The 27,771-nt window shown below is 35.8% G+C and overlaps 1 protein-coding gene across 1 annotated transcript in view; it reads left to right on the forward strand.

The window, feature by feature from the left end:
• ABHD17B (abhydrolase domain containing 17B, depalmitoylase) overlaps positions 1-27,266 on the forward strand; it is a 44,702-nt gene extending 17,436 nt beyond the window's left edge. Inside the window, exons 2-4 of the mRNA XM_076008631.1 lie at positions 16,098-16,567; positions 22,365-22,544; positions 25,581-27,266. Coding sequence (XP_075864746.1) covers positions 16,101-16,567; positions 22,365-22,544; positions 25,581-25,800 — 867 coding nt within the window. The 5' untranslated portion in view covers positions 16,098-16,100 and the 3' untranslated portion in view covers positions 25,801-27,266. The remainder of the gene's footprint in view (positions 1-16,097; positions 16,568-22,364; positions 22,545-25,580) is intronic.
• Positions 27,267-27,771: the final 505 nt, after the last annotated feature.

A 27,771-nucleotide genomic window follows, 5' to 3' on the forward strand; every position in this document is an offset into this window, starting at 1 on the left:
TGCCTGTAGTCCCAGCTACTTGGGAGGCTGAGGCAGGAGGATTGCTTGAGCCAGGAGTTTGAGGTTGCTGTGAGCTAGGCTGACGCCACGGCACTCACTCTATCTAGCCTGGGCAACAAAGTGAGACTCTGTCTCCAAAAAAAAAAAATATATATATATATATATATATATGGAAAAAATTAGCCGGGCATGCTGGCGCATGCTTATAGTCCTAGCTACTTGGGAAGCTGAGGCAGGAAGATCGCTTGAGCCCAGGAGTTTGAGGTGGCTATGAGCTAAGCTGACACCATAGCACTTTGGCTTGGGCAATAGAGTGTGACTCTGTCTTTTAAAAAAGGATTAAAAATACATGAAATAAGCTGGTCACGCAAAAGAACAAATATTGTCTAATTCCACTCAGGTACTTAGGTTAGTCAAATTGGTAGAGGCAGTAAGAATGGTGGATACCAGGAGTTAGGAGCAGAAGAGACTGAAGAATTATTATTTAATGGGTATAGAGTTTCAGTTGGGGAAGACGAAGAAGTTCTGGAAAGGGCTGGTAGTGAATAGTGCACAACAGTGTGAATATACTTAATGCCACAGAACTATAGACTTAAAATGGCAAATTTTATGTCGTGATTATTTTACCACAATTCAGAAAACAAAATATCTTTTCCCTATGTACTAGGAGATACAGAAATCACTTGTCATCTCAGTCACAAAGTTTTACAATTAAAGAAAACCTCATTATTAGTTCAAACTTCTCGTTTCATAGAAAAAGGGGAAATTAAGGTATAAAGAGATTGACTTTCCTAAAGTCACCTTCTTTTTTTCTAATAAGACTAGAACTGAAAGCCATGGCACTTATGCTTCTTAGTCGAGTGGTTTTTTTTTTTTTTTTTTTTTATATTTTACAGAGCTTAGAGGACAAATAAAGTCGAGTGGTTTTTTGATTATACTGTATTATTATGCTGTCAGAGGATTTATCACCATCTCACTGGTTAGAATCCCTGGTTGCGTTACCGGACCAGATGGTTAAATCTCTACTATGTTCTTGAATATTTGTAAAGTATCTTCTGATCCTGTTGAAGATGGTAAACAAAACATACTTGTTTGCCCCCCCCCCATACTTGTTTGATAGGCAGGGGAGAATGTGTTTGTTTGTGAGAGAGTCTGAGACTGACTAAAGCACTCTATACCCAAAATCATCTTTATTCTAGCAGTTTTGGGAGTCCCAAGCCAGCCACAAGTCAGTCCTCCTATTCAAAGACTTGTAAGCCTTCTGGATCTTTTTTTTTTTTTTTTTTTTTTGAGACAGAGTCTCACTCTATTGCCCAGACTAGAGTGAGTGCTATGGTGTCAGCCTAGCTCATGGCAACCTCAGACTCCTGGGCTCAAGCAATCCTGCCTCAGCCTCCCGAGTAGCTAGGACTCCAGGCATGCACCATCATGCCCAGCTAATTTTTTTTCTATATATATTAGTTGGCCAATTAATTTCTATTTATAGTAGAGACAGGGTATTGCTCTTGCTCAGGTTGGTTTCGAACTCCTGACCTGAACTCCTGACCTTGAGCGATCCTCCCACCTCGGCCTCCCAGAGAGCTAGGATTATAGGCGTGAGCCCACTGCACCTGGCCAGCCCTCTGGATCTTGACAGGTTTGTACAAATATAAAGAAAACTTAATTTAGGTCTTTATGTGAACAGTCAATGAAGAAGCAGTCCAACAGCAAGAAAACTGAAGATGAACAAAGGAAGAAATAAATATTACCTTAAAAAACACAAAGATAAGAAAAAAAATTTAATATTTTAAGAGACTTGAGGATATTGTGTCTATACAGTAGGAACAGATGTTTTAATGTTAAAATTTATTTCCATAATTAGAAAACTATAAGACTAAAAAATTGATTTTACCTCTAGAATACTAAAGTGATCTATCTGTAAGATTAACTAGAGGAAATTTCCTAGGATATAGAGTTAAAAGAGGTAGGAAAAAAGAGAAAACTTTATAGTGGATAGTCCCAGGATTCCCAAATAGGAATTCCAGGTAGAACAGAGAAGAAGGTGGAGAGGAAATAAAGAAATAGAAGAAAAATCTTCTGAGCTGAAGAAAGTCTAAAGGCTTTAGATTAAAAGGATCCATTAAATATTAAACAAAATGGATGAACAGTAACACACAGGGCTGGGCATGATGGCTCATGCCTATAATCCGCACTCTGGATCACTTGAGATTAGGAGTTCATGACCAGCCTGAGCAAGAATTGAGACCCTTTCTCTCCAAAAAAAAAAAGAAACATTAGCTAGGCATTGCCTATAGCCTAGGAGTTTGAGGTTGCAGTAAGCTGTGATGAAGCCAGTGTACTCTACCTAGGGCAGTGGAGTGACACTTTGCCTCACCAAAACCCCCCACACACACACATTTAGATGATAATCTCATGAAATTTTAGAGTGAAGGATAAAGGAAAATCTCATAAATATTTTGGAGGGGAAAGATGAGAATCACTTTCAGAAAATAAAATCTGGTCTTCTTCAACATTGGATGTTAGAAGATGTGGACCTGCTAGGCGTGGTGGCTCGGGCCTGTAATCCTAGCACTGTGGGAGGCTGAGGAGGGCAGATCTCTTGAGGTCAGGAGTTGGAAACCAGCCTGAGCGAGACCCCATCTCTACTAAAAATAGAAAGAAATTGATTGACCAACTAAAAACACATATACACAAAAAATTAGCCGTGCATGGTGGTGCATACCTGTAGTCTCAGCTACTCGGGAGGCTGAGGCAGGAGGAATACTTGAGCCCAGGAGATTGAGGTTGCTGTGAGCGAAGCCAAGGGTACTCACTCTAGCCTGGGCAACAAAGTGAGACTCTGTCTCAAAAAAAAAAAAGATGATGATGTGGACCAATGATTTACATTTTAAGGAGAATTTTAAAAAAATCATAATTCTGAAGCAGGCCTAGTTTGCCAAGTGTGAAATCAAAATAAGAGCTTTACGAAAGTGTGCATTAAAATGTGGTTTACTTCCCAAGGCCCTTGGGGAGGAGACAGGGCAGACTGCTTAGGAGACATATTCCAGCAAAATCAAACAGAAAAGAATCTCAAAAAAAGGTAAACCTGAAATTAAGAAGCAACAGACATATATAATGAAAAGAAATACTAGGTAGGTAGATAGCTGGACTATGAACTAGCCCAGAATGAAATTGTTTCAGATTAAAACAGAAGTCACTGGGGTCTAAAAATGTCTTTAAGAATAACATAGATTCAGTTGAACAAATTGTAAGAATAAGTTGGAATATGTTAAATATAATGAAAAAGCAAAAACTCTAGGAAAATTAAAGTTCTTCAGAAAGTCCAAATATGAAGCAAATTATTAATAAAGTGTACCTTATTTTTGAGCAATTATCAGAGTGTAAAAGACCTTGACCCTTGGAATTTAGTGGCATAAAATTACTTATTCTCTAGGTTTTATCATGCTACTTGGATGGACAATGAATAATACTGTAAATAGTCGTTATTATTCAATTTAAAAATCACCCTGTAGATAAAAACTTTATAGGTAATAAGCTGCAAATGATATAAAAGTTAATGTGAAAATAATTGCATAGTCAACAATAACAGGATATGATTACAAGGGCAAGCCAATAAAGTTGCTAGAACAAAAAATAGAGGTTCAACTATAATACTTAAAGTTGTAACCAATAGGCCAGGTGTGGTGACTCACACTTATAATCCTAGCACTCTGGAAAGCCTAAGTGGGAAGATCATTTGAGCTCAGGAGTTTGAGGCCAACCTGAGCAAGAGCGAGACCCTGTCTCTACTGAAAAAATATTAAGAAATTAGCTGGACAATTAAAAATATATAGAAAAAATTAGCCAGGCATGGTGGTGCATTCCTGTAGTCCCAGCTACTCGGGAAACTGAGGCAGCAGATTGCTTGAGCCCAAGAGTTTGAGGTTGCTGTGAGCTAGGCTGACTGACTCCATGGCACTCTAGCCCAGGCAACAGAGTGGGACTCTGTCTCAAAAAAACAAAAAAAGTTATAACCAATAAAAACTGAAAATAACAAATCAGAATGAACAGAGAAGGGGAAATTAAACTCTTAATCTTTCATAATAAGGGTACACTGTAAGAAACACACAATATATGAGTGCAGTACTGAACACTAGTAGAATTAAAAACAAATGATACAAAATTGTAATTTCTGGCTGAGGTGTTAGATTGGTGTAGATGCTAAAGAAATCTGAAGTTTTTGTTTTTATCAGTTTCATATATGCACATGGTTAGGAAGCCAAATAATTCCACCAAGTTTGTTATAAAAATTGGCAAGCCTTGGCCCCCATCTCAATGATAGATCCCTTCCCAGGGGCATTTGCTTTTTGAACAGTTCTTTTGGTGTTTTTACCTCATCTCTAGATGACAATATTGCTGCTGCTTACCTGTTGACATCCCACTTATGGACAAGGATCTCTCCCATCACTGTCACACACATCCTTCTATTTGCTCAACTTTTCTGTGTAACCTCCTGTATCAGTATCGTTTAAGATCTTACAGATAAGTCTGATTCCTCAGAAAAGGTTTTTCTTCTAACATAAACCTCAAGTCTTTTCATTTGAGGGGGAAGTATCTAGAGAACTAAATTCTTAAATTGACTTTTAACCAATCCTTATGTTAGCCTGATAAGGATATCTTTTTTAAAATTGTGTAACCTTCTATATGGTTTATATTTTTTAAGCCATGTTTTGTAATGCTTTCATAATTGCAATGTTATTTTTTTAAAATATATCAAATCCCAATTGTGTGCCTTGTTTAATCAATTACTTTAATGCAGTGGTAGTGTTAATCGCCATTTATATTTCTGCCTTTTAACTCTACCTCTAATATGTTTTACAGCAATTTCAGTTGACTGAAAACAAAAGCTTCGTTGTTTGGTACGGTTTTTTTTAGTTGATTAGAACAGCTTATTGTATTTACTACTTGCTAAAGAATGGCTGATTGAGGATTGGGTACTTACTTGTTCATATGCTGTATTGACCTGTAAGTGGTTTTGCAAATAAATCTTATAAATTCAAACCAGTAATATGAGCCTCTTTTTCAAAAAGATTATATTAATCATTTATAATCAGTCCTTAAGTTTTCTGAAATTTACGACTGCTTTGATTATATTTTATTGTGGTGTGGATGAGTTACATAATGTGAAAGGTATCAAGTATGTATTCACTTAGAAAGTTCTCAGGAACATATTTTATAAATGAGTAGATAATAATATATATTTGTGTAATGTTTCCAGACCAATGTAATATGATAGCTTTTCTGTGAATTTTGAGGATAAGCATGCTTTGGAGTCTTATAATAGTGCCAAGAGCTGATGATGTAGGGGTGGGTGGTGCAGACATGTGTGTTGTGTTTATTAATAACTTACGCTCAGCAACAGGTAGAGGAGTGACCTTGAAAGTTCTGAGCTAATTGCACTTTCCAGTCACCAAAAGTTTTATGGGAACTATCGTATGCAAAAATCTACAACCTGTCCTACTGCTTAATCAGGAATTCTTGGTTCACTTGATACGGCATTGCTCTAGTGTATCATCAGGATTATAAGTATTTAGATACTGTTTGGGGCCACATTCAGAAATTAGTTGGCTGATAATCTCAAGTGTTTTTTTATTTTCTTATGGTTTACTTGCAACTTCAGCTTGGAAGGGAATCTTTCAAGAACATGAATCCTTTGGTACACCAAATCCATGCATTAGAAATGTATACATAGCCTAATTGATTTGCATTGCTCATTTTTAATAAAATGGCCTTTACATTAGAGTTGGGTTAGAAATAAGTCTGTGTTGTGATATTTTTGTCAAGATAACGTTTTCTAAAACAGCATTGTATATGTAATATCATTTAGTTCTGTGTTTTATTGATGTTTAACTGGAGGGACTATCAGAATTATCTATATGTACTGCGATGGAAAGACCAAGAAGGAAGGCACTCCAGCATTTGAAGCTAGCTATTAGGGATGTAAACCATGTAACCTTTGGTTCTGCATTGTCTCAGTTTCAGAGGTTCTGCTTCAGCACTACTGGACAGGACTTTCTGCTGTAAAGGGAATGTTCATTCTACACTGTATGATTTGGTAGACACTTGTGGCTAGTATGACTGAAGAACTGAATATATTTATTTAATTTAAACTTAAATAATCATATTGGTATGAGCACCTCTATTGGACAGTGCAGTGTCTAGTAGTACAAAGAAACTGAGGGACAGTAAAAGTCATCATCTTCTATAATACCATCATAGATCTAATTTCCTCACTGCTGATCCTTACTGCCTAACTTTTGTTTTTGTTTTTTTTTTCACTAGAAAATAAGTTCATAACTTATGCTAGGACTGAGATGAGAGTATTTTGATGTCTCTGGAAGATGCTTGCCATCTTCAACCTTTTTTTTTTTTTTTTTTTTTGTCCAACTGTTCTCACCAGTGGGAAAGAAATATTTGGGCATTGCCCATTAAGCTTTTCCCGTTTGAGAAATTTAAACTTTTCTAAACTAATAATTATTAAGGCATTCGTTCAATTTACCAACAAATCCCACATTTCTTAGGGTGTTTTCAAGTGATTCAATAGCCCTGTTACTCTCTAAGTATATCAAAAATCTTATTAGTGTTTAAAAATTGTAACTTTACCTAAAAAGTATCTGGCTTGATTCCTTTTTCAAAAACAAAAATAATTTTACCCAAATTTTTTCTTTCAATCTGAAATATAAAAAAATCTAATACTTTTTTTAAACTTTCCCTAAATTTATATACTTCCATGCCCATGTAGCACAGTACTTACAGTCTGTGCTGTGCTTGTGTCTTCAAGCAGAGTTGAGTTTTCCAACAAAGAGATCTGAATTTTGAGTCCTGTGTTCTCAATGGAGTGCCTCTGCTGCTGATTCCTGTAATGCTGTAAGAAGAAAAACAACCTACCTCAAAGAGGCAGGAGTTTTATAAGCTGTATTTATGTGTAAGGCATACATAGGTTTTACATCATCATACTAAACACCTTCTTAGTTACAGTTACTGGAAATTTTGATCTTTTTTCAAGATGAATATTCAGCTTCTCTGTATGCACTGAACTCTGTAGTGCATATAGCTCTCTAAAAACCTTAACACTCGTGTGGCTATACTTTGAATACTATACAGATTACATAGAATAATATTATACCCCCAGATTTATTTTCCATTTATGAAGCCAACTTCAAAGTAATTCATCTTGGATTTTAGAATGTCATTCTTAACATGAAATCTATATAAAAATTTAAATGGCTTATCATATACAGTGTACTACTTATACTCTAAATAGGGTAAGACTTTCAGTCAGCATAGGTATTATTTAGAGTATAGTTGTCAACATACCATACAAAATGGAGAAAAGATATAAGCATTCTTTTAAATGTTTTCCCTGAACCTGCTTTTAAAAGACATTCAATACAACAAAATCTTGAACCTTAAAAGAATCAGTTGTCCTTTATAGATGGTAGTAATATGAGTTGGTCTGCATTACCAAGAAACTATTATAAGGAGATTGAAGGGAAATATTTTCAGAAAATAATTATTACGTCGGAAATTGAAAGAGTCATGTAATTTCTTCTGTTAGAGAGGAAGGAGATATAGTAGGTCATTCTATTTAGGGACTTTGTAACATTAGTCTCCCTGTTTTGCTGAGAAAGAACTAGGGTGTTCATCCTTTTCCTTTGTTATTGAGGAGGAAAAAGTCACCAGGAGAAGCAGTTTTTAAAATTATTTCATGCAATTTTAAGAAATTCCTCCTGCTATAAGTGAAGAGACTCTGAAGAGTCCTCTGCCAAAAGGAAAGCCTAATTTTCACAATGGGTCATCTGTATAACATTGAGGTGACCTTTCATTTTGCATATTGGTTTCAAGAGGAGCAAGATTTCCTCCTCCCTGGAAGACTGTTCCTATTCTGTGCTTCATAACGCACTGAATGATTTTAGTAACTAGCAGTGCTTTTCCACCTTCCCCCCTCTTAGGTTCATATATTTTTATTTGACTGCTTCTGTTTTGCCCCCATATGAAAAACCTAAGGAATAGTGACAAAATATTTTTTGCATTCTTTCTTGACATGTAGGTGTAGTGATTTTTTTTCTCTTTTTTTTTTGGGAGCTTCTTAGGTGCAGAGAGTTCAGTTAATCTTATTAATTTACTAACTCATTCATTCAAAAAATATTAGAAACCCTGCTATATCAGGTACTCTGCTTGGCACTAGAGGTTCAGTTGTAAGCAAGCAGATGTGATGGTTGCTTTCCAGAACTTCTAGTCTAGTTCATAGCACATTATCAGTCTATGAGCATAAGCCCTGCTCTTGTTTTACTTTTTATTGTTTTTTTTCCTTCAACTTCCAGCCCCATTTCCTCTTTGATAAGTGATACACATACCCATAAATGTGTATTTGTCCTTAAAGATATGTAATGTTTATTTTTGTAATGTAGTTAATGGTATTATAGATCTCAGTTTATTCCTTTTTTCCCAGAACTATATTTTTATGCATCATTTTACATTATCTGCATCCAACACATTTACTTACTGATTTTCCTAGGGATGGAATTTGTGTTGCTTCTACAGCTGTGACACAAATAATGATACTGAGAGCAGCCTTGTATACATTACCTTAAGAACCTGTGCAAGTGTTTCTTGGGACTGTTTACCCAAGAGTGGGATTCTCAGCCTTTGGTAAACAAAATGGCTTACCAGGCAGTTCACCAAGATTCCTATTTTCTTTTTTTTTTTTTTTGCTAGCTGCTCCACCCCACTTCCAGGATTCCTATTCTCGCCAATACTTGATATTACTCAGCTTTCTAGTCTTTTTCTTTATAGTTTTAAAGGACTATTTCTTCCATTTCTCTGATAGTTGGTGAAGCCGAGCTTTTCTTTGTATACTTGTTAGCCATTTGAATTTATCTTTCTGTAAATTGCCTATTCATACCTTTTGCCCATTTGTTCTCTTGAGTTACCTGGGGTTTTTTTTCTTGTTTTTGCCAGAGTTTCTTATATTTTAAATATTAACTCCGACAGTTTTGAGTGATGAAATCATCTTTCACAACACATTTTTCACTGAAGAGAAATCCTTTATTTGAATAATGTTAAATCTACTAGTGTTTTGTCTTTTGTAGGTTGGAGTGGGTGGTTTTTGTTTTTGTTTTATTAGTTTTGCTCTTTAGGTCTATAGTCTGGAGTTTGCTTTCTACATGCTGGGAGGCAGGGATCCAACTATTTTACCCCATGTGGTAAGTTTTCCCGAGACAATCTAAAGAATCCATGCTTTCCTACCGCTTTGTCAAACCCTATTTCCATTCATATATGGGTTCATTTATAAGCTCTGTTACTAGGTCTGTTTGTTTCTGTGCCATCACCAGTCTGTCTTTATTACTGTAACATTGTGTATGTATCTTAATATCTGAGAGAGAAAATTCCCAGTTACCCTGCAAATACATATATATGTACCTTTGCTCTTTCAGAGTTGTGCAACCCCCACTCAAATCAATTTTGGAACATTTTTATTACCCCAAAAAAGAAACACAGTACCCTTTAGCTATTGCTGTCTATCCCTCTTGTCCCCTGGATCTCTAGACAACCTCTAATCTACTTTCTATCTGTATAGATTTGCCTATTGTGGACATTTCACATAAATGGAACCATACAATAAATGATGTTTTGTGACTGGCTTCTTTCACTTGGCATAAATTTTTCAGAGTTCATCTATGTTGTAACATACATTAATACTTTGTTCCTTTTTATTGCCAAATAATATTCCATCATATGGATGTGCCACAGTTGTTTATCCATGAGTTGATGAACATTTGGTTTGTTTTCAGTTTTTTGCTGTTGTGAATAATGCTTCTGTGAACATTCATGTGCAAATGTTTGTGTGGACATAGGTTTTCATTTCTCCTGGGAGTAGAATTTTTCCACCAGCAGTGTAGAGTGTTCCAATTTCTCCACACCCTAACCAACACTTGTTATTGTCTGTCTTTTTTATTATAACCATCCTCACAGATATGAAGTAGTATCTAATTGTGGTTTTGATTTGCATTTTCCCAGTAATTGATGATGTTGAGCATTTTTTCACATATTTATTGGCCATTTGCTTGTTTTCTTTGGAGAAATGTCTATTCATATCTCTTTGCCCATTTATTAATTGAGTTGTCTTTTTATTGCTGAATTGTAAGGGTTCTTTATATATTCTAAATATAAGTCTCTCATCAGAGATATGATTTGCAAATATTTTCTCCCAAATTGTCTTCACTGTCTGGGTAGTGTTCTTTGAAGCACAAAAGTTTTTAATTCTGAAGTCCAGTTTGTCTTTTTTTTTTTTTCTTTGTTGTGCTTTCAGCATCCGTACCTAAGAAACAATTTCCTAACCCAAGGTCACAAAGATGTATGCTATATTTTTTTCTACAAGCTTTATTTAGGTTTTTTTTATGGAGTTGGTTTTTGTATATGATGTGAAGTGAGAGTAAAATTTCATTCTTTTGCATGTGAATATCAAGTTGCCTCATCACCATTTGTTGAAAAGACTTCTTTCACTGTTGAATTATTTTGGCACTCTGTCAAAAATCAACTGACTATAAATGGTAGGGTTTATTTCTGTACACTATTTAGTTCTATTCCTTATATATATTTGTCTACCTTTGTGCCAGCACCATGCCATCTTGATTACTATTTCTTTTTTAGTAAATTTTGAAATTGGGAAGCATGAATCCTCCACCTTAATTTTTCTTCTTAAGATTGTTTTGTCTAATATGTGTCTCTTCAGTTTCCATAGAGAATTCTAAGGATTTTATTTATTTTTGGTTATAAGCGGTGGGGTTTTTTTCTTAGTTTCATTTTTGGATTTCTTATAGATCTTTATACTTATATATAAATTTTATAATCAGTTTGAGTTCCTCAAATTGCTGCTGAAATTTTTATTAGAATTACTTTGAACTTCTAATTTGGGGAGAGTTAACATTCTTAACACTATTAAGTCATAAGTCATCTTTCCATTTTTTAGGTTTAAAATTTTTCTGCATAAGCATTTTCTACATTGTATTTTGTATTAATTCCTAAGTAGTTTGTTGTTTGGTTGTAGCCGCTATCTTATTTTCTACTATATTTTTAGTTGTTTAATGCTAACATAAAAATGTACTGTTTTTCCCTAAGTTCGTGTATTTGCCACAATAACTGAGAGCTCTTGTTAGTTTTAATACTTTGTAGATTCTGTTGGGTTTTCTGTCTAGGTGATTATATCATGTTGTTTTGTCTCCATATCTATGAAGAAAATCATGTGATTTTTCTTTCATTCATTAGTGTGGCAAATTACTTTGGTTTGACATTAGAAGAGTTGTAATTCTTGTCTTTCTGCTTGATTATTTTGTATTTACATACACTATATATTTCTAATATTTTATTTAAAGTTTTTGCATGCATGTTCATAATGAAATGGACCTATAGTTTTCTTTACAGTCCTTAATAAGTTTTGGGATAAAGGTCATACTACAATAGCTTCAGAAAGTGATTGTTGAGCAGTATTTTTTTCCCCTGGAATAACTTAACTATTCTTCGAAAATGTTTTTAGGTAAAGGTGATCTTTTTTCCATTTCAAGTTCTCTTGGTTATTTGCATATTCTAGCCTTTTTCTAGTGCAAATTTTGTCCTTTTATATTACTCAAGAAATTTGTGCATTTTGTCAAGGTTATTTAATTTATTGACATATTTTGTTTTTAAAACTGTATAGCTCATTCTCCTTGTTCATTTAGTATCATGTTTTATTTATTTTGCTTATCTGTTTCTCATAATCAGTCTTGTCTGATCAAATTGGTTTGTTTTGTGGAAAGAGTACTCACAAAACTGTGATTATGAGTTTAGGCCACAGAGGCATTCTACCACATACCAATTCTACCATTTACCAGCTATGTGACCTTAGGCAAGTAACATTACTACCCTGTGCCTCTATTTCCTCAGTTGCAAAATGGGTGTAATGATAGTCCCTATGTCATAGGATTGTTGAAAGATTTGTTAATATATGAAAAGTGTTTAGAACAGTGCCTGGCACTTAATACATGTTCAGTTAATGCTATTTGCTATTAGTAGTAGTGAATGCCTTAAGATTCATACTTACATTCATGTTTTTCTTCCACATCAAGCTTGTCAGTATCGGTATCATTCTGAACAAGTCAGATGCCCCATCACATTTTCACCTCTTAAATACTCCCTAACTCTTCCTCTGATCCTCTTCATATCAGTATCCTCCAAAGGTCTGATTCTGGATTTTTAAGGATATACTTTGCTATCTTCTCCCCTGCATTGCTTACTTGCACAAAAATACATTATATTAACTATTATTCTTTATTTCTCATATCTAAGATAGCTCATAGAATTCTCCTGGATTTATTATCTTCTGCCTTGCCAGAGCTATGCAAAGGGACTCTTGGTTTGGTTTCCTTAAGGCTTGTAAGTTATTGTATGCCTGCACACGTCTTTATTTTGTCCTCATATTAAAATGGTATATTATAAGCCAGGTATGGTGGCTTACTTTGGGAGGCTGAGGCAGGAGGATTGTTTTTGAGGCCAGGAGTTTGAGACCAGCCTGGGCAACATAGGGAGACCCTGTCTCTCCAAATAATTTTTTAAAAATAACCAGTATGGTGGTACTTGGGAGTCTGAGGCAGGAGGATTGCTTGAGCCCAGGAGTTCAAGGTTACAGTGAGCTTATGATTGTGCCACTGCACTGTAGCCTGGGTGACAGAGACCCTATTTTGGGGGGGACAGGAGTTGAAAAGATAGCTCTGTGTAAAATTCTAGGTTCAAAGTTTTGTTTTCTCCTTATTTTCTTGGGACTTCTTTGGTATGGATTATCAATATTTTTACCTTTGTTATCTATTACATTTTCTTTTTTATTTATCTCCTCACCTCCAAAAATTCCATATTTGGAAATTCCTCAACCTGATCTTCCAGCTCACTAATGTGTTTTTCAACTGTTACCTGTTCTTCTACCCAACTCATTAGTTTATCTCACCTCTTGGTTTTTTTTTATGCTAGAGATTTCTGATTGGGTTTTTCTTTGTGATGCCTTTTCCTGCTTCATCTTTCTTGAAGTATTCTCCTCTTTATTGCTGCTGCTGCTTTTTTTCCCCAATCCAATTTAGTATGGGGGGAAGTTGTATATCAACTATAGTGACACTAATGTTAATAAGTTCTAATAACCCACATTTTTAAAGGATTTATGATAGCTTACTTTAAATCCTTATTTATCTAATGTAAGAGTTATTTCTTATGCTATAAATTATTCAATTTTCTTGTCTCTTATGGCTTTTGTGGACTCCCAAATGTCTATCACAGTCCCCCTAGTATTATTCACTGCCTTGTCTCTTAAGATTTTCTTGCCAAGGAATAGCTAGTAAATGATATCTTTATTCTGTGAGGTTGTTTGTTTAAATATAGAATCCTAATGGCAATCAGTATTCAGTGAGTTTTATAAGAACAAGGGCTTGAAATGATCTAAGTTAAACAAACTATTTCAGTGATTTTAAAATCAAGAATAAAATATTTTGCCTGAATAACTTGCTCAGCATACTAAAATTTAGATTTATTTGTTTTGCTTATACTTTTTGTGAAATTTTTCAAACTTACTGAAAAAGAGGCAATTACTTTTTCCCCCCATAGTGATTACTCCTTTTGAGACAATTTACTTTTGTAAAAGTAGGTCTGTGTTGCTGCCTTATCCCAGACCTATTATTAGGAAAGTGATAATTTGTAAGTTGTTATTAAATGGGGCCCAGTTATCTGCCTTTGGGGGCAGTGGAGGTGGAAATTATTTCTTCTGCCACCATTTAAAGTAAAAAGTTGTCTTTTCATTAAACTAGACCCTGGCATTGCAACTTTTCTTCTTTTGTATTTATCCACAGAAGCATCTCAACAGCATTATGTATGTTCAGCCAGCCAGGTTTGTTCCAAAACTAGTTTATTATATAAAAGTTTTCCTGGTTAAGAGGTAAATTATAGGAACACAGTCTAGACATACATAGTTTACTTATTAATCAAGCTTTTAATTGGCTGTTGTGGGTCAGCACTTGATGGCATGTGAGGTAATTGGGGTTGAGAAATAACCGTAGGCAGATTATTAAACAGACTGCACTGATATAGTGTACCTTCTACCTCATCATCTTTCTCCAGGTCATCTCCTTTGGAACAGACCCTTTTGAACTCCACTCCCTTCCATCTTCTTCACCAGGCTTTTTGGAGGATAGTAAATTTGTAGCCAGATTCTGCAGTAGACATTACTCATTTATCACATCCTTTGTCTGATAAGCCCTGTCTGGGCATGCCCTCAGAATCATTCTCAGCACATCACTTCAGGGAGCCAAGTAAAGACACCTAGTTGTCATTTCTGTTCTAAATATTGTTGCAACCAGAATAAGATATTAACTTATTCAGGCTATATTTGTTTTGAATGCTGGAAAAAGGAGTGAAAGTATTTCCCAATATCCAAGATGTTTTTCTGTTCTTCCCTTACTCATGTTTTGAAGACTTTTATGTCATACCTATACTTGTTTCTCTCTCTTCCTGTGCTGTTTCTGCTACTTCTTTCTACGTAATTGGTTTACACTGGAAAATTAACACATTTGTATTGAGCATTATAAAATGAATTTTAATCTACTAGTAAGTGAAGAGAGCATTCCTTTCTTTCCAAAATTCTCAACTCTTTTGTCACTACCCTGAGGTGTTTTCCCCCCTATTTTTGGTATAATGATGATAGCCATTTTTTCCAGAATATTGGGTGCCACCAAACCTCTGTAAAGTGTTTGTTTTGATTGCCTTCTCTTTGATCTAAGCAGTTGGTCTAATTCTGCCAACAGGAGACAGGAGTTTAAGAAAGGACAAGATAGAAGGAAATGCAGTAGAGCAAACAAGTATTGCTTTATTTTTGTCCCTAAGTTAATATGAGCTGGATATTTTAAAAATATTAATAAAATTAATCCTATTTTTAAAATATTAATGAAGAATCATAGGAGAAAGTTGATTGTTCTTGGATGTCCCAAGAATGGTGCGCCTATTGATGCCAATAGGCCATAACTGTGTTACATTCCTTCACTACATCATCACAACCACTTGGTTCATTGGACTTGTTTGCTTATGGAAAAAAAAATAGAGTCAAAGAGGTAAATAATTTGCCCAAGGACACACAGCCAGTACAAGTAGTAGAGTTGGCATTCCACCCCAGCCCTCTAATTTTAAACCTTGTGCCCTTTCTTATCCAAACATTTAGGAAGTTTTACCTTCAGCAGATTTTACCTTTTTTTCCATAATAAACACTTTTACTTTATATTATAGCCTTTTAAATTTGGGCAATAATTATGTTCATGCATGCACACGTGTACATTTTTATGGTTTGTGTGTTATTTGGTCCACTTGACACTGTGGCCAAAATGATAGATTTCTAAGACCAATAGTGTTTGAACCTGTAAGACACTGTAGCCCAGTGATGTAGCATAGTCACTGAGCCTGGTGTCAAATCCCCTGCCTCCACCACTCCTCATCTTGTACAAATTTCTTTTCTCAAACCAATTTGTAAGGTTATTTTGAGAATTAAACAAAGTAATATACATAGAGCATTTAGCACAATGCTTGACAAATAGTAAGTGCTACATAAATGCTATTATATTTTTACTTTATAGTATTGGATCCCTAGTTTCTCCATGGGATTCTGAGAATTTTCACTGAGTTACACAGAAATTATAAACTACACTAACGATATTTCATGGTTTCAATATTGCTATTTGTGGAGAAATAGCAAAAATTATCTCTGTATTTTTCACATTTTTTGTTAAATGAGGTAATAATCAGTACTATTTAAAACATGTCATACAGTATTTGAGTATGTCTGCTTGTCTGGAATATTTGCTTCATCCCAGGATTTAAAGTATTTCTAAAAAGATGCCAAAAAAGTGTTTGGAAGGATACTTGAAATAGTAATAGTAGTCATTGACCGCCAGTAAAATTTACCCATGTCTTTGTTTTAACTTTCTATTGTTAATATATGAGAATGCAAAATCTATACTCAGTTACTAAAACATTTGCTATCTCATTTTCTTTTTCAGAAGATGAATAATCTTTCGTTTAGTGAGCTATGTTGCCTCTTCTGCTGTCCACCTTGCCCAGGGAAAATTGCTTCAAAATTAGCATTTTTGCCACCTGATCCAACATACACACTGATGTGTGATGAAAGTGGAAGCCGCTGGACTTTACATCTGTCAGAACGAGCAGACTGGCAGTACTCTTCTAGAGAAAAAGATGCTATTGAGTGTTTCATGACTAGAACCAGTAAAGGCAATAGAATTGCCTGTATGTTTGTGCGTTGCTCACCCAATGCCAAATACACTTTACTCTTCTCACATGGAAATGCTGTTGATCTTGGACAGATGAGCAGCTTTTACATAGGACTAGGATCACGGATTAATTGTAATATATTCTCATATGATTATTCTGGATATGGTGCAAGTTCTGGGAAACCAACAGAGAAGAATCTCTATGCAGACATTGAAGCTGCTTGGCTTGCTCTAAGGACAAGGTAAATTGTGATTGAAAATTATTTTTCATGCTTATGGTAGTTAACTAAAATTATCCTGTATAAAGAATAGAATAAAAGCTATCTTTATTATACATATCTTAAACTGCTATATAGAGATTATACTTACCAGTATATACTTATGAATGGCTAAACTCTTAGACTGCAACTTTAAATTTCACATAATAGCAAAAAAAAAGTTAAGACACTTCAGGTTTGTTTGTCTACCTTAATACATGTGTCTATGTATGATTTTTCCAAAACCTTTGATGACAGATGTTTGCTTTTTGTGACATAAAAGCGTTTATTCAAAGTTGCAACATTCAAGGTAACAAGAAAAACGGTGATTTAGCTAATCATTCACTTGATTTACAGTGTAAGAGGCTGGATTGCTTTCTATTAAAATCCTTAGCCAGGCCGGGTGCGGTGGCTCACGCCTGTAATCCTAGCACTCTGGGAGGCCGAGGCGGGCGGATTGCTCAAGGTCAGGAGTTCGAAACCAGCCTGAGCAAGAGCGAGACCCCGCCTCTACTATAAATAGAAAGAAATTAATTGGCCAACTAATATATATAGAAAAAATTAGCCAGGCATGGTGGCGCATGCCTGTAGTCCCAGCTACTCGGGAGGCTGAGGCAGAAGGATTGCTTGAGCCCAGGAGTTTGAGGTTGCTGTGAGCTAGGCTGACGCCACGGCACTCACTCTAGCCTGGGCAACAAAGTGAGACTCTGTCTCAAAAAAAAAAAAAAAAAAATCCTTAGCCAGGATTTGCATTATTTGATATAATTATCTTAGAAGGTATAATCTAGAGATACATTATTGGAACAATATTTAAAATATTCATTCTGTAAAAGTGAGATTTTGCTTTACATTCTGAATGCCTAACATTTGGAGAGATGATCTCAAGTAAGAAAAAAGTACTGTTACGACAAATTGTTTAAGAAAATTTTATTACTATGTCAATTATTCTTTGATATAACAGTGCATTTTAGGGAACTAGAAATCGCATTAATTCTTTCTGATCACTAAGATACTTATAAATTTTTCTTCAAAAATCACAAGGCATACTTTAGTGTATTTTCTTATTAGGTTAGTGTACAATACATAGAAAGATACCTGAGTATAAATTATTTTTCATATTATGTTAATAACCTATCTGACTTCCAGAATATTTTATTTTTATTTATTTACTTTTTTGAGACAGAGTCTCACTTTGTTGCCCAGGCTAGAGTGAGTGCCGTGGTATCAGCCTAGCTCACAGCAACCTCAATCTCCTGGGCTCAAGCAGTCTTTCCTGCCTCAGCCTCCCAAGTAGCTGGGACTACAGGCATGCGCCACCATACCCGGCTAATTTTTCTATATATATTAGTTGTCCAATTAATTTCTTTCTATTTTTTTTTTTTTTTTAGTAGAGACGGAGTCTCACTCTTGTTCAGGCTGGTTTCGAACTCCTGACCTTGAGCAATCCACCCGCCTCGGCCTCCCAGAGTACTAGGATTACAGGCGTGAGCCACTGCGCCTGGCCCAGAATATTTTAGATTGAAGCTAAAGGATAAAGAAAGTTCAGTGTTTCTAATTTAGGGTTTAAATATTAATGGTTCCACTTAGGAGGAACCTCCTCATTTCTATTAAAAAGCATAGTTGTTATCGTCATATATGTCTTCATATATATATATAATATATATATTATATATATGTATATAATATATATATAATATATATATATTAAGAAAGTGTCAGGCCGGGCGCTGTGGCTCACGCCTGTAATCCTAGCTCTTGGGAGGCCGAGGCGGGCGGATTGCTCAAGGTCAGGAGTTCAAAACCAGCCTGAGCAAGAGCGAGACCCCGTCTCTACTATAAACAGAAAGAAATTAATTGGCCAACTGATATATATATATAAAAAATTAGCCGGGCATAGTGGCGCATGCCTGTAGTCCCAGCTACTCGGGAGGCTGAGGCAGAAGGATCACTCGAGCCCAGGAGTTTGAGGTTGCTGTGAGCTAGGCTGATGCCACGGCACTCACTCTAGCCTGGACAACAAAGTGAGACTCTGTCTCCAAAAAAAAAAAAAAAGAAAGTGTCTTTAAAACTATTTTTCTTCAAACTTTTTAAATGGGGGGAAAATAAAGATAAAACTATTTTTCCCTCCAAGAAATATATAATAAAGTTATGTTCTCATAGCAAAGTTCTATATATAAATCAGTGTAAATGATATGAAAACATAAATCTGAAGACTAAGGAACAAAATAGGTGGTAATAGGTAAAGAGTTCACGGGGTGGTAGCAAAATTATTGTTTAATTTATGAATTTAAAAACCACTTTAAGCCGGGTGCGGTGGCTCACGCCTGTAATCCTAGCACTCTGGGAGGCTGAGGCGGGCGGATTGCTCGAGGTCAGGAGTTCGAAACCAGCCTGAGCAAGAGCGAGACCCCGTCTCTACTATAAATAGAAAGAAATTAATTGGCCAACTAATATATATATAAAATTAGCCGGGCATGGTGGCGCATGCCTGTAGTCCCAGCTACTCGGGAGGCTGAGGCAGCAGGATTGCTTGAGCCCAGGAGTTTGAGGTTGCTGTGAGCTAGGCTGACGCCACGGCACTCACTCTAGCCTGGGCAACAAGCGAGACTCTGTCTCAAAATAAATAAATAAATAAAAAATAAATAAATAAAACTAAAAACCACTTTAAATCAAAATCTTCTTCAGATATATTTATCAGTTCCATCAGGCCTTAAACGAAAAATGAGTTACTCACCTTTCAGAGTCAACCACTTGAATGAGGTATAATAACAGTCAGAAAGTATTATAATGTTTTTAAAATAATATGTTATTGAGATATGATTCAGATACCATAAAGTTCACACTTTTAAAGTATAACTTCAGTGGAATAATATGGTTTTAAAGAGTGCTAAGTTAAACAGAAAGCCTTGTTAGTGCTTCTGAGTCACACAAAAGGATCCCCTTACTCAAAACATTAGTATTCGATTTAGTGTCTATGTATAAAGGAAAACTCTTAAGTGGTCAGCTTTAGTGTTTTTTCTTTTTTAATCTTGTCAGATATTAGTTTGAAGGAAACTTTCTAAAATGATTTACCATCTTGATTGATTAATCTTTTCAAAACATATTTGACCAGTATTGATAAGGAACAAGGATAGATACATAAATAATCCCACATACTATTTTAGGACTTATATTTTAGAATTTTAGAGTTATATTTTCCCTTATGTGGAACCCTAAACACACTTGGAAGAGTTAGTTCAGTGTCAGTAGTTTGGGGAAATTTGTTTAACTTCTCTGAGCCTCTGTTTAATGAAGAGGTTGAAACGTTCAGTGATCTTAGATCCTTTCCACTTCTGGAATCTGTCATCTAATAAAAGGTATGTAATTAGAATACTTGCCTCTTATTTCCTTTACTTGATAAAAGTAAGTTAAAACTTACATAACCAGGAAGAGAAAAATAAGTAAGGAACCAAGTATTGAATGATGTCCTTTTCAGGAAAATTGAATATCCCTAATAGCCCCAGTTTCTGACCTTCTGATGGACAAACAGAAAATAAGGGCCTGGTATTCACTCTGCAACTTTCAGTGCTTGATCCTCCTCCTCTGTGTGCTCTAATGAAAAACACACTGCACTGGGAGTCAGTATACCTGAGTTCTAATTCTAGATCTCTCACTAACCTACTGTGACTTTGAACATCTGCTCGTTAAGCAGCTGGAGTAGATTAAATGGTCTTTAAAGTTCTTTCTAACTCTTATTATGAAATTGTTATTCTTGTGAGTCCTCAGGTGCTTACTACCTCTGTTACTTTGTCTTATAGCCTTGTCATTGCTAGCTTTAGTCCAAATCCCTTAGTTTTCACCAACAATGCTGCTATTCAGCTAAGAGCAATAGCACAGCCACAAGGGTTGTGATGATGCCGCAAATGTTCATTCTCTTAATTTCTTCATTCCTATGAAGTATGTACAACTAAGTCTGTTGTAAAGAAAACAGCTTTTATGAGTTTACTAACATTTAGAGTCAGCCTGGAGTAGATGGAGCTCTCTTCTGGGTCATACCCAATGCTTATGTAGGACTGATTTGAAGAAACTGTGAGACAGTATGTTGCTACCTGTATGGTTAAAATAGTCTTGTGCCCCTGGAAGAAAACACACAGTTTGCCTTCCTCTTTCGTGGTGAATGTTCAGATTCTCAGAAAGCTCTTTTACCTTTCCAAAAGACTAGAAGCTGTTGTACAAATGGCTGTTAGCTGCCAGAAGTGACTACTGTCTGCCTTCTAAGTGGAAAGGTGTATTTATTGTCACTATAACTTTATTTATTTATTTATTTATTTAAGTCAGCGTCTCACTGTGCTGCCTGGGCTAGAGTGCCATGGCGTCAGCCTAGCTCACAGCAACCTCAAACTCCTGTGCTCAAGCGATCCTTCTGCCTCAGCCTCACTAATAGTTGGGACTACAGGAATGCGCCACCATGCCCAGCTAATTTTTTCTATATATTTTTAGTTGGCCAGTTAATTTCTTTATAGTAGAGACGGGGTCTCGCTCTTGCTCAGGCTGGTCTTGAACTGCTGAGCTCAAAGGATCTGCATGCCTCAGCCTCCCAGAGTGCTAGGATTACAGCCGTGAGCCACCACATATTGTCACTATAACTTTTTGTTTGTTTTTTGAGACAGAGTCTCACTTTGTCTCCCAGGCTATAGAGTGAGTGCCGTGGCGTCAGCCTAGCTCACAGCAACCTCAAACTCCTGGGCTCAAGTGATCCTGCTGCCTCAGCCTCCCGAGTAGCTGGGACTACAGGCATGCGCCACCATGCCCGGCTAATTTTTTCTTTATATATTAGTTGGCCAATTAATTTTTTTCTATTTATAGTAGAGACAGGGTCTCGCTCTTGCTCAGGCTGGTTTTGAACTCCTGACCTTGAGCAATCCACCCGCCTCAGCCTCCCAGAGTGCTAGGATTACAGGCGTGAGCCACCGCACCTGGCTTGTCACTATAACTTTTAACCTTACATTCATTAGCTCCTGTAGCACCTACCTCACACTTGCCGTTGTTACATTTGGGACAGTTACACTGTAGAGACAAGTAATTCCTTGAACATAGGTAGGTACCCAATAAGTATTTATTGAATCAATGAACTCACACATTTAAATCTGCAACCATTTTAAAGGGGGTAAAACAGTACCCTCAAGATTTTAGCATGAAGTCTAATCATAAATAACTGAACCATATGGCGTTTGGAATTCTGATTTATCTTTTCAGTCATTAGTCTATTTCTGAAACTAAGCAAAGACAAATTTCAAGAAAAATAGTAATTTGCTCTTCAAAAAAACTATACACATCTATTCCATGCTGTAACTATATGTAGCATTTCATCAGAATGACCAATTTGAGAAAATAAAATGAGTCACCTTGATGTCTGGAGAAACAAACTTGTAATATTTAATGGAAAAGAAACATTACATACCCATTTAACATGATCAGTTCATTAAAATGTTAGTGATACAATGTATTCCAAACTTAGTCAACAGTATGCTAGGTGGAATTACGATAGCATAATAAATGATTTAATAAATTCATTATTTATGATTGAGATTTTAAAATACCTCAGCAATTATTTTTCTAAGAGATAAAACTGAAACACATAAAATAAGCTGAGAATATAGATCTTACAATAACTTAAAAATGACCAAAAAACCTTAAATATAAATTAGTTGACATTGTCTCATTCTCTAAGATCAGATCCTTAGGCGTAATGAAACATTTCATACCACCCCAACTTATTTTTTTTAACTTCTGAACTTTGTAGATATGGCATTCGCCCTGAAAATGTGATTATATATGGCCAAAGTATAGGGACAGTACCATCTGTGGACCTTGCTGCTCGGTATGAGAGTGCTGCTGTTATTCTTCATTCTCCTTTGACCTCGGGAATGCGAGTCGCCTTTCCTGATACCAAGAAGACCTACTGTTTTGATGCATTCCCAAAGTAAGTAACAATATTCAAAATAGTTATATACCAAGAATTTTTGAAGGAGTATATTTCCATCATGCAGCTGACCAGTCATGAGGCTGAAATATTTGAACAGTGGTAATTCAGATGAAAACTGCTAAGGGCTTTATGCTACTGCACTAGTACTGGAGACAAGGGGATAAATTTCAGAAATAAAATTGACAGAACTGAGTGTCAGACTGAATTAGGTATGCGAAAGAGAAAAATTTGAATATGGCTTCTAGGTTCCTGCCTTGAGCTGCTAATGGATGATGGATACCATTCAGTGAGGCACATAATACTGAAGGAGAGAAACAGAAGGGAAAGGAGTGGATAATATCTAATTAGTGATATCTAATTTATAAAAGAAAGTAATTATTAAAAAGTTGAGTCTTTAATTAGAGTAAGTATTGCTGCCACAAAGTCTGCAAACCTACTGTATTAGACAAATTTGAAAGAAAGGCAGCTACTTCTCCTTCATGCTTCTCAAAACAAATTCCCACCTGCTCCTTGTTATAGTTGGAAAAAAATTGATGGGCTTTTCTAAAAGAAAGAGAAGGCAAGAAAAGAAAAGTTGGCAGATTTCAGTCTTCTTTTCTTTCCCCAATTGGCAGCAGTGCAAAGAATTTCTTGTTTGGGGTTAGGTTTAGATAGTGTTTTAAATAATCATAGGTAGCATTTTACTGTATGGCTGAATGATAGAAATGATAGAGAAATATTTGAGATGATACTGGTGCCAACTTATATCTCTGTTTATCTCCCTCTTTCATTTCTGGGGCATCAATAGAGCAACATGAGCAATAAACTATTTGAAAAAATTTTCATGCATGTTTTGAGACAAGGTCTCGCTCTGTTGCCCCGGCTAGCGGGCAGTAGCATCAAAAATTATATATTTTTATTTTTATTTTTTATTTTTATTTATTTTTTTTTTTTTGAGACAGAGTCTCACTTTGTTGTCCAGGCTAGAGTGAGTGCCGTGGCGTCAGCCTAGCTCACAGCAACCTCAAACTCCTGGGCTCAAGCAATCCTGCTGTCTCAGCCTCCCGAGTAGCTGGGACTACAGGCATGCGCCACTATGCCCGGCTAATTTTTTTTTATATATATATCAGTTGGCCAATTAATTTCTTTCTGTTTATAGTAAAGGCGGGGTCTCGCTCTTGCTCAGGCTGGTTTTGAACTCCTGACCTTGAGCAATCCGCCCGCCTCGGCCTCCCAAGAGCTAGGATTACAGGCGTGAGCCACAGCGCCCGGCCTATATTTTTATTTTTTACTTAGGTTTTATTGTAACAGCAGATAGTATACCCAAGTATTTTTTGTTACCACATGCAGACTTAAATGATTTCATTGATGATTTTCTTCTTTTCTAGATTTCATTCTCATTTTGTATGTGTGTTTGTTTTGTTTTGCTTTTTGTTTTTTTGGTTTTTTTTTTTGAGACAGTGTCTCGCTTTATTTATTGCCCAGGCTAGAGTGAGTGCCATGGCGTCAGCCTCGCTCACAGCAACCTCAATCTCCTGGCTCAAGCGATCCTCCTGCCTCAGCCTCCCTAGTAGCTGGGACTACAGGCATGCGCCACCATGCCCGGCTAATTTTTTCTATATATATTAGTTGGCCAATTAATTTCTTTCTATTTATAGTAGAGGCGGGGGATCTCGCTCTTGCTCAGGCTGGTTTCAAACTCCTGACCACCTGTCTCAACTTCCCAGAGTGCTAGGATTACAGGCATGAGCCACCTCGCCCAGCTGTTGTCATTTTTGTTTATAATATCTCTCTCTAAGGATTCTTTAAAAGAGTTGATTGTTTTGTAAGGTTTCTTCTGTGTAGTTTCTCCAAGTTGCCTTTTTAAAAATTGTTTGTTTTGATCCCTATCTTATTTGAAGTATTCTCTTCTGAAGTCTGATAATTCTTGGTTTTCTGGTCATATGTAAGAGTGAGAGGCTAAAGAGCTGATTTGATACAATCTCCAAAGAAGGCTCTTTCTAAAACTCCCTCTTGAAGGATAGGATGAAAGCCTGGCTACCAGCATTCTAAGAGCCAAGTAGGGAATGTGGGTTCATAGCAGCCAGTACATTTATGTTTCCTTGGTCTCTGTGATACCCCTGCCATAAAGTCTGGCAGTCTCCTAGTCCACATACATTGCCAGTCTGAGGAAGGACAGTTAACCCAGCTCTAAAAGAGGCAGAAGGAGCCGGGCACAGTAGCTCATACCTATGATCCCAGCAGTTTGGGGGGCTGATGTAAGAGGATTGCTTAAGGCCAGGAATTTGAGACCTGGGCAACATAACATAGCAAGATCCTGTCTATACAAAGAATTTTAAAATTAGCCATGTGTGGTGGCACATGCCTGTAGTCCTAGCTACTGAGGAGGCTGAGGAAGGAGGATTGCTTGAGCCCAGAAGTTGAAGGCTGAAGTGAGCTGTGGTCACACCACTGCACTCCAGACAGAGAGACCCTGTCTCAAAAAGAAAGAGAAAAAAACTGCCTTCATATCCATGGCAATTCCTTAGTCTTCTGGAGTATTCTTAGGTATAGATTGGGTTGGTTCTTTACCTTCTACTTGCTTAATATTGTGTTTTCTTCTATCCTTTAATCAGTTCTCACACATTCATCTGCTTTGCAGCTCCAGAATTTTTCCCTGTTTTTATGTTTATATACTCAAATAAAAAACAGAACATTTTGCTATCATTTTCATAGGAGAGAGAAAGAATATAGTAAGTATAGAAAGTGATATGGTCCTTAGTTTCCTCTTCTCTTTGAAACCTAAGTTTTTCTATGCTAAAAGCCAACATTGTTGAAAGGTGTGCAGCAGTGACAGCGTTGTTGAATGATTCCACCAGAACAGATAATCTTAAGATAAAGAGTATATAAATGCCAACTTTTGAATCTTAATGAGTATCCAAGAGGCATCATCCCTTGTGAACTGACTTATACAGTTGTGATGTCTGAATTATCTAATATGGCACAAGAAAATTTGTTTTATGTTCCTTTACATAGTTAATTTATTGAATTTCCCCCATTCCTTTTTCCCTACAGCATTGATAAAATCTCTAAGATAACCTCCCCAGTGTTAATAATTCATGGGACTGAAGATGAAGTCATTGACTTTTCACATGGCCTTGCATTGTTCGAGCGTTGCCAAAGACCTGTGGAGCCTCTATGGGTTGAAGGAGCAGGTCACAATGATGTGGAACTTTATGGACAGTACCTTGAAAGGTTGAAACAGTTTGTGTCACAGGAACTGGTAAATTTGTAAAATATTCTGTAAATTTGCATACTGGGTTTTCTTTTCTTGCTGAACTGCACTCTTTGGTAAATAACATAAAACCTGAAGGTTTTGTTTGCAAATCATGTCAGTTGCCTTCATAAATGTACAGGTAATGATTTGTTAACAGACTTAATGAAGGTTTTAATTACCAGAACTAGAACTGGAAATAACAGTATCATGCAGTCAGGCTGTGTAATTTATATTTTTTCTGTGAAGTTTTTTTTAAACATCAAAATGAGTACTGTATGAAATTTTAATTCTATAAAATCAAGTGCTGTAAAAGTATTGCCAAATGCTTTTGCATATTAGAAACAAATTTATAAATATTTTTAAAATATCTCAATGAAATAAATCTTATCCTGGTATACAAATGTAATATTCTTTTGAAAAAAAGCTGTATATCTAAAGCAATTCAAGTACTCAGAATAAACTTAAAAAAAAAAGTAAACACATGCAAGTTCACTAGAGTTAACCTAAACCCTGTTGTACAGGGATAAAGGTTAAAATGGTTATTTTATTGTAATATACATTGGATTTTCTGTATTCACTGGTTATTATACATTTATCCCTCCCAAAAATGATGTAAGTCTTAATTTTTATGCCCATCTCTTAATTTACCAATTAGTTACATTGTAAATGAGAAGTCTGTTAGCACTGACTTTTAACTAGTTTTGATTTATAAGTTTGGTACTGTGAGGCAACTACTTAAAATTTTCATTTTGGTTATTTAAAAGGTATTTAGAGCTTCAAGAATGATTTTTATATGCAATTTTCTTTTAAATTCTGACTAACCTCATGGAATTGCAGTAGTCTTCATTATATTAAAACCTGGAAGTCCATTAGTTGCTCTTTAAGATCACGAATAGACTGGCTATTTGGTCCCTTTTCACTTTGTCTATTTTTAAGAATAGGAACTACTGAGGCAGAAGGATCGCTTGAGCCCAGGAGTTCGAGGTTGCTGTGAGCTAGGCTGATGCCACGGCACTCTAGCCCGGGCAACAGAGTGAGACTCTGTCTCAAAGAAAAAAAATAAAAAAAAATAATAGGAACTATTGTTTTGGATTACTATCTGAGAATTACATGGATTCACTCCTGGATATAGGAGATAAGAAAACATTTAATTATAACTTTTATATTAACCAATATAGTAAAAAACAAAGCTCACACAACACACACAAACTAAGTTGCCTTTCCTTGAATGAACCCTGCCTGAATAAAACAATGAAAGAAAAATAAAAATAAAATTAACGGTATGTAGTCTAATTTGTAAATGAATGAATATTGAAATAATACACACTGTGGATATATTTTAAGGCCTTATGTAGTTTTAATTGTTCTGCTTGTTCTGTGGTTATGTCTAAGACTATAGTATATGATTCTCTTCAAAGTATATCAAGTATTGTGAATGCTTTGGTTCAGATGTGTCAAATTAACAGTAAAACAACAAATATACCACTCAGCTGTGTTTGTTTGCTTGCTTCCATGCTTCCCTCCCTGAAGTCAGAAAGAGTGAAAAAAGTTACCATTCATCTTTATAGGACATAGTGCTAAAGTTTTCTAATTTTCTCTTATTTTTATTTATTTATTTATTTATTTTGAATTAGAGTCTCCTGAGGTTGCCTAGGCTATATTCAAACTCCTGGGACTCAAGGGATCCTCCCACCTAAGCCTCCCAAGTAGGTGGGATTATAGGTTATAAGTGTGTGCCACCATGCCTGACTTTAAAGTTTCCCAAATTTTATCACTTCTTTTGAAGAGGTTTTTCTTCCTTAAGATTGTCTTATAACCTATACAGTTTATTCTTTGTACAGCATACAACCCAGGCCTTACTTAAATGTTTACTTTGATTACCTAGGAAAATGTATGTATTGATTATGCTACATTAGTATTTATCGATTCTACACAGTAATTGAATGTTATTGAATGTCTAAATCATACAAAGCCTTGTGCTAGGTGAGA

The sequence above is a fragment of the Microcebus murinus genome, chromosome 12 (genome assembly GCF_040939455.1).
Source record: "Microcebus murinus isolate Inina chromosome 12, M.murinus_Inina_mat1.0, whole genome shotgun sequence".
Taxonomy (NCBI): domain Eukaryota; kingdom Metazoa; phylum Chordata; class Mammalia; order Primates; family Cheirogaleidae; genus Microcebus; species Microcebus murinus.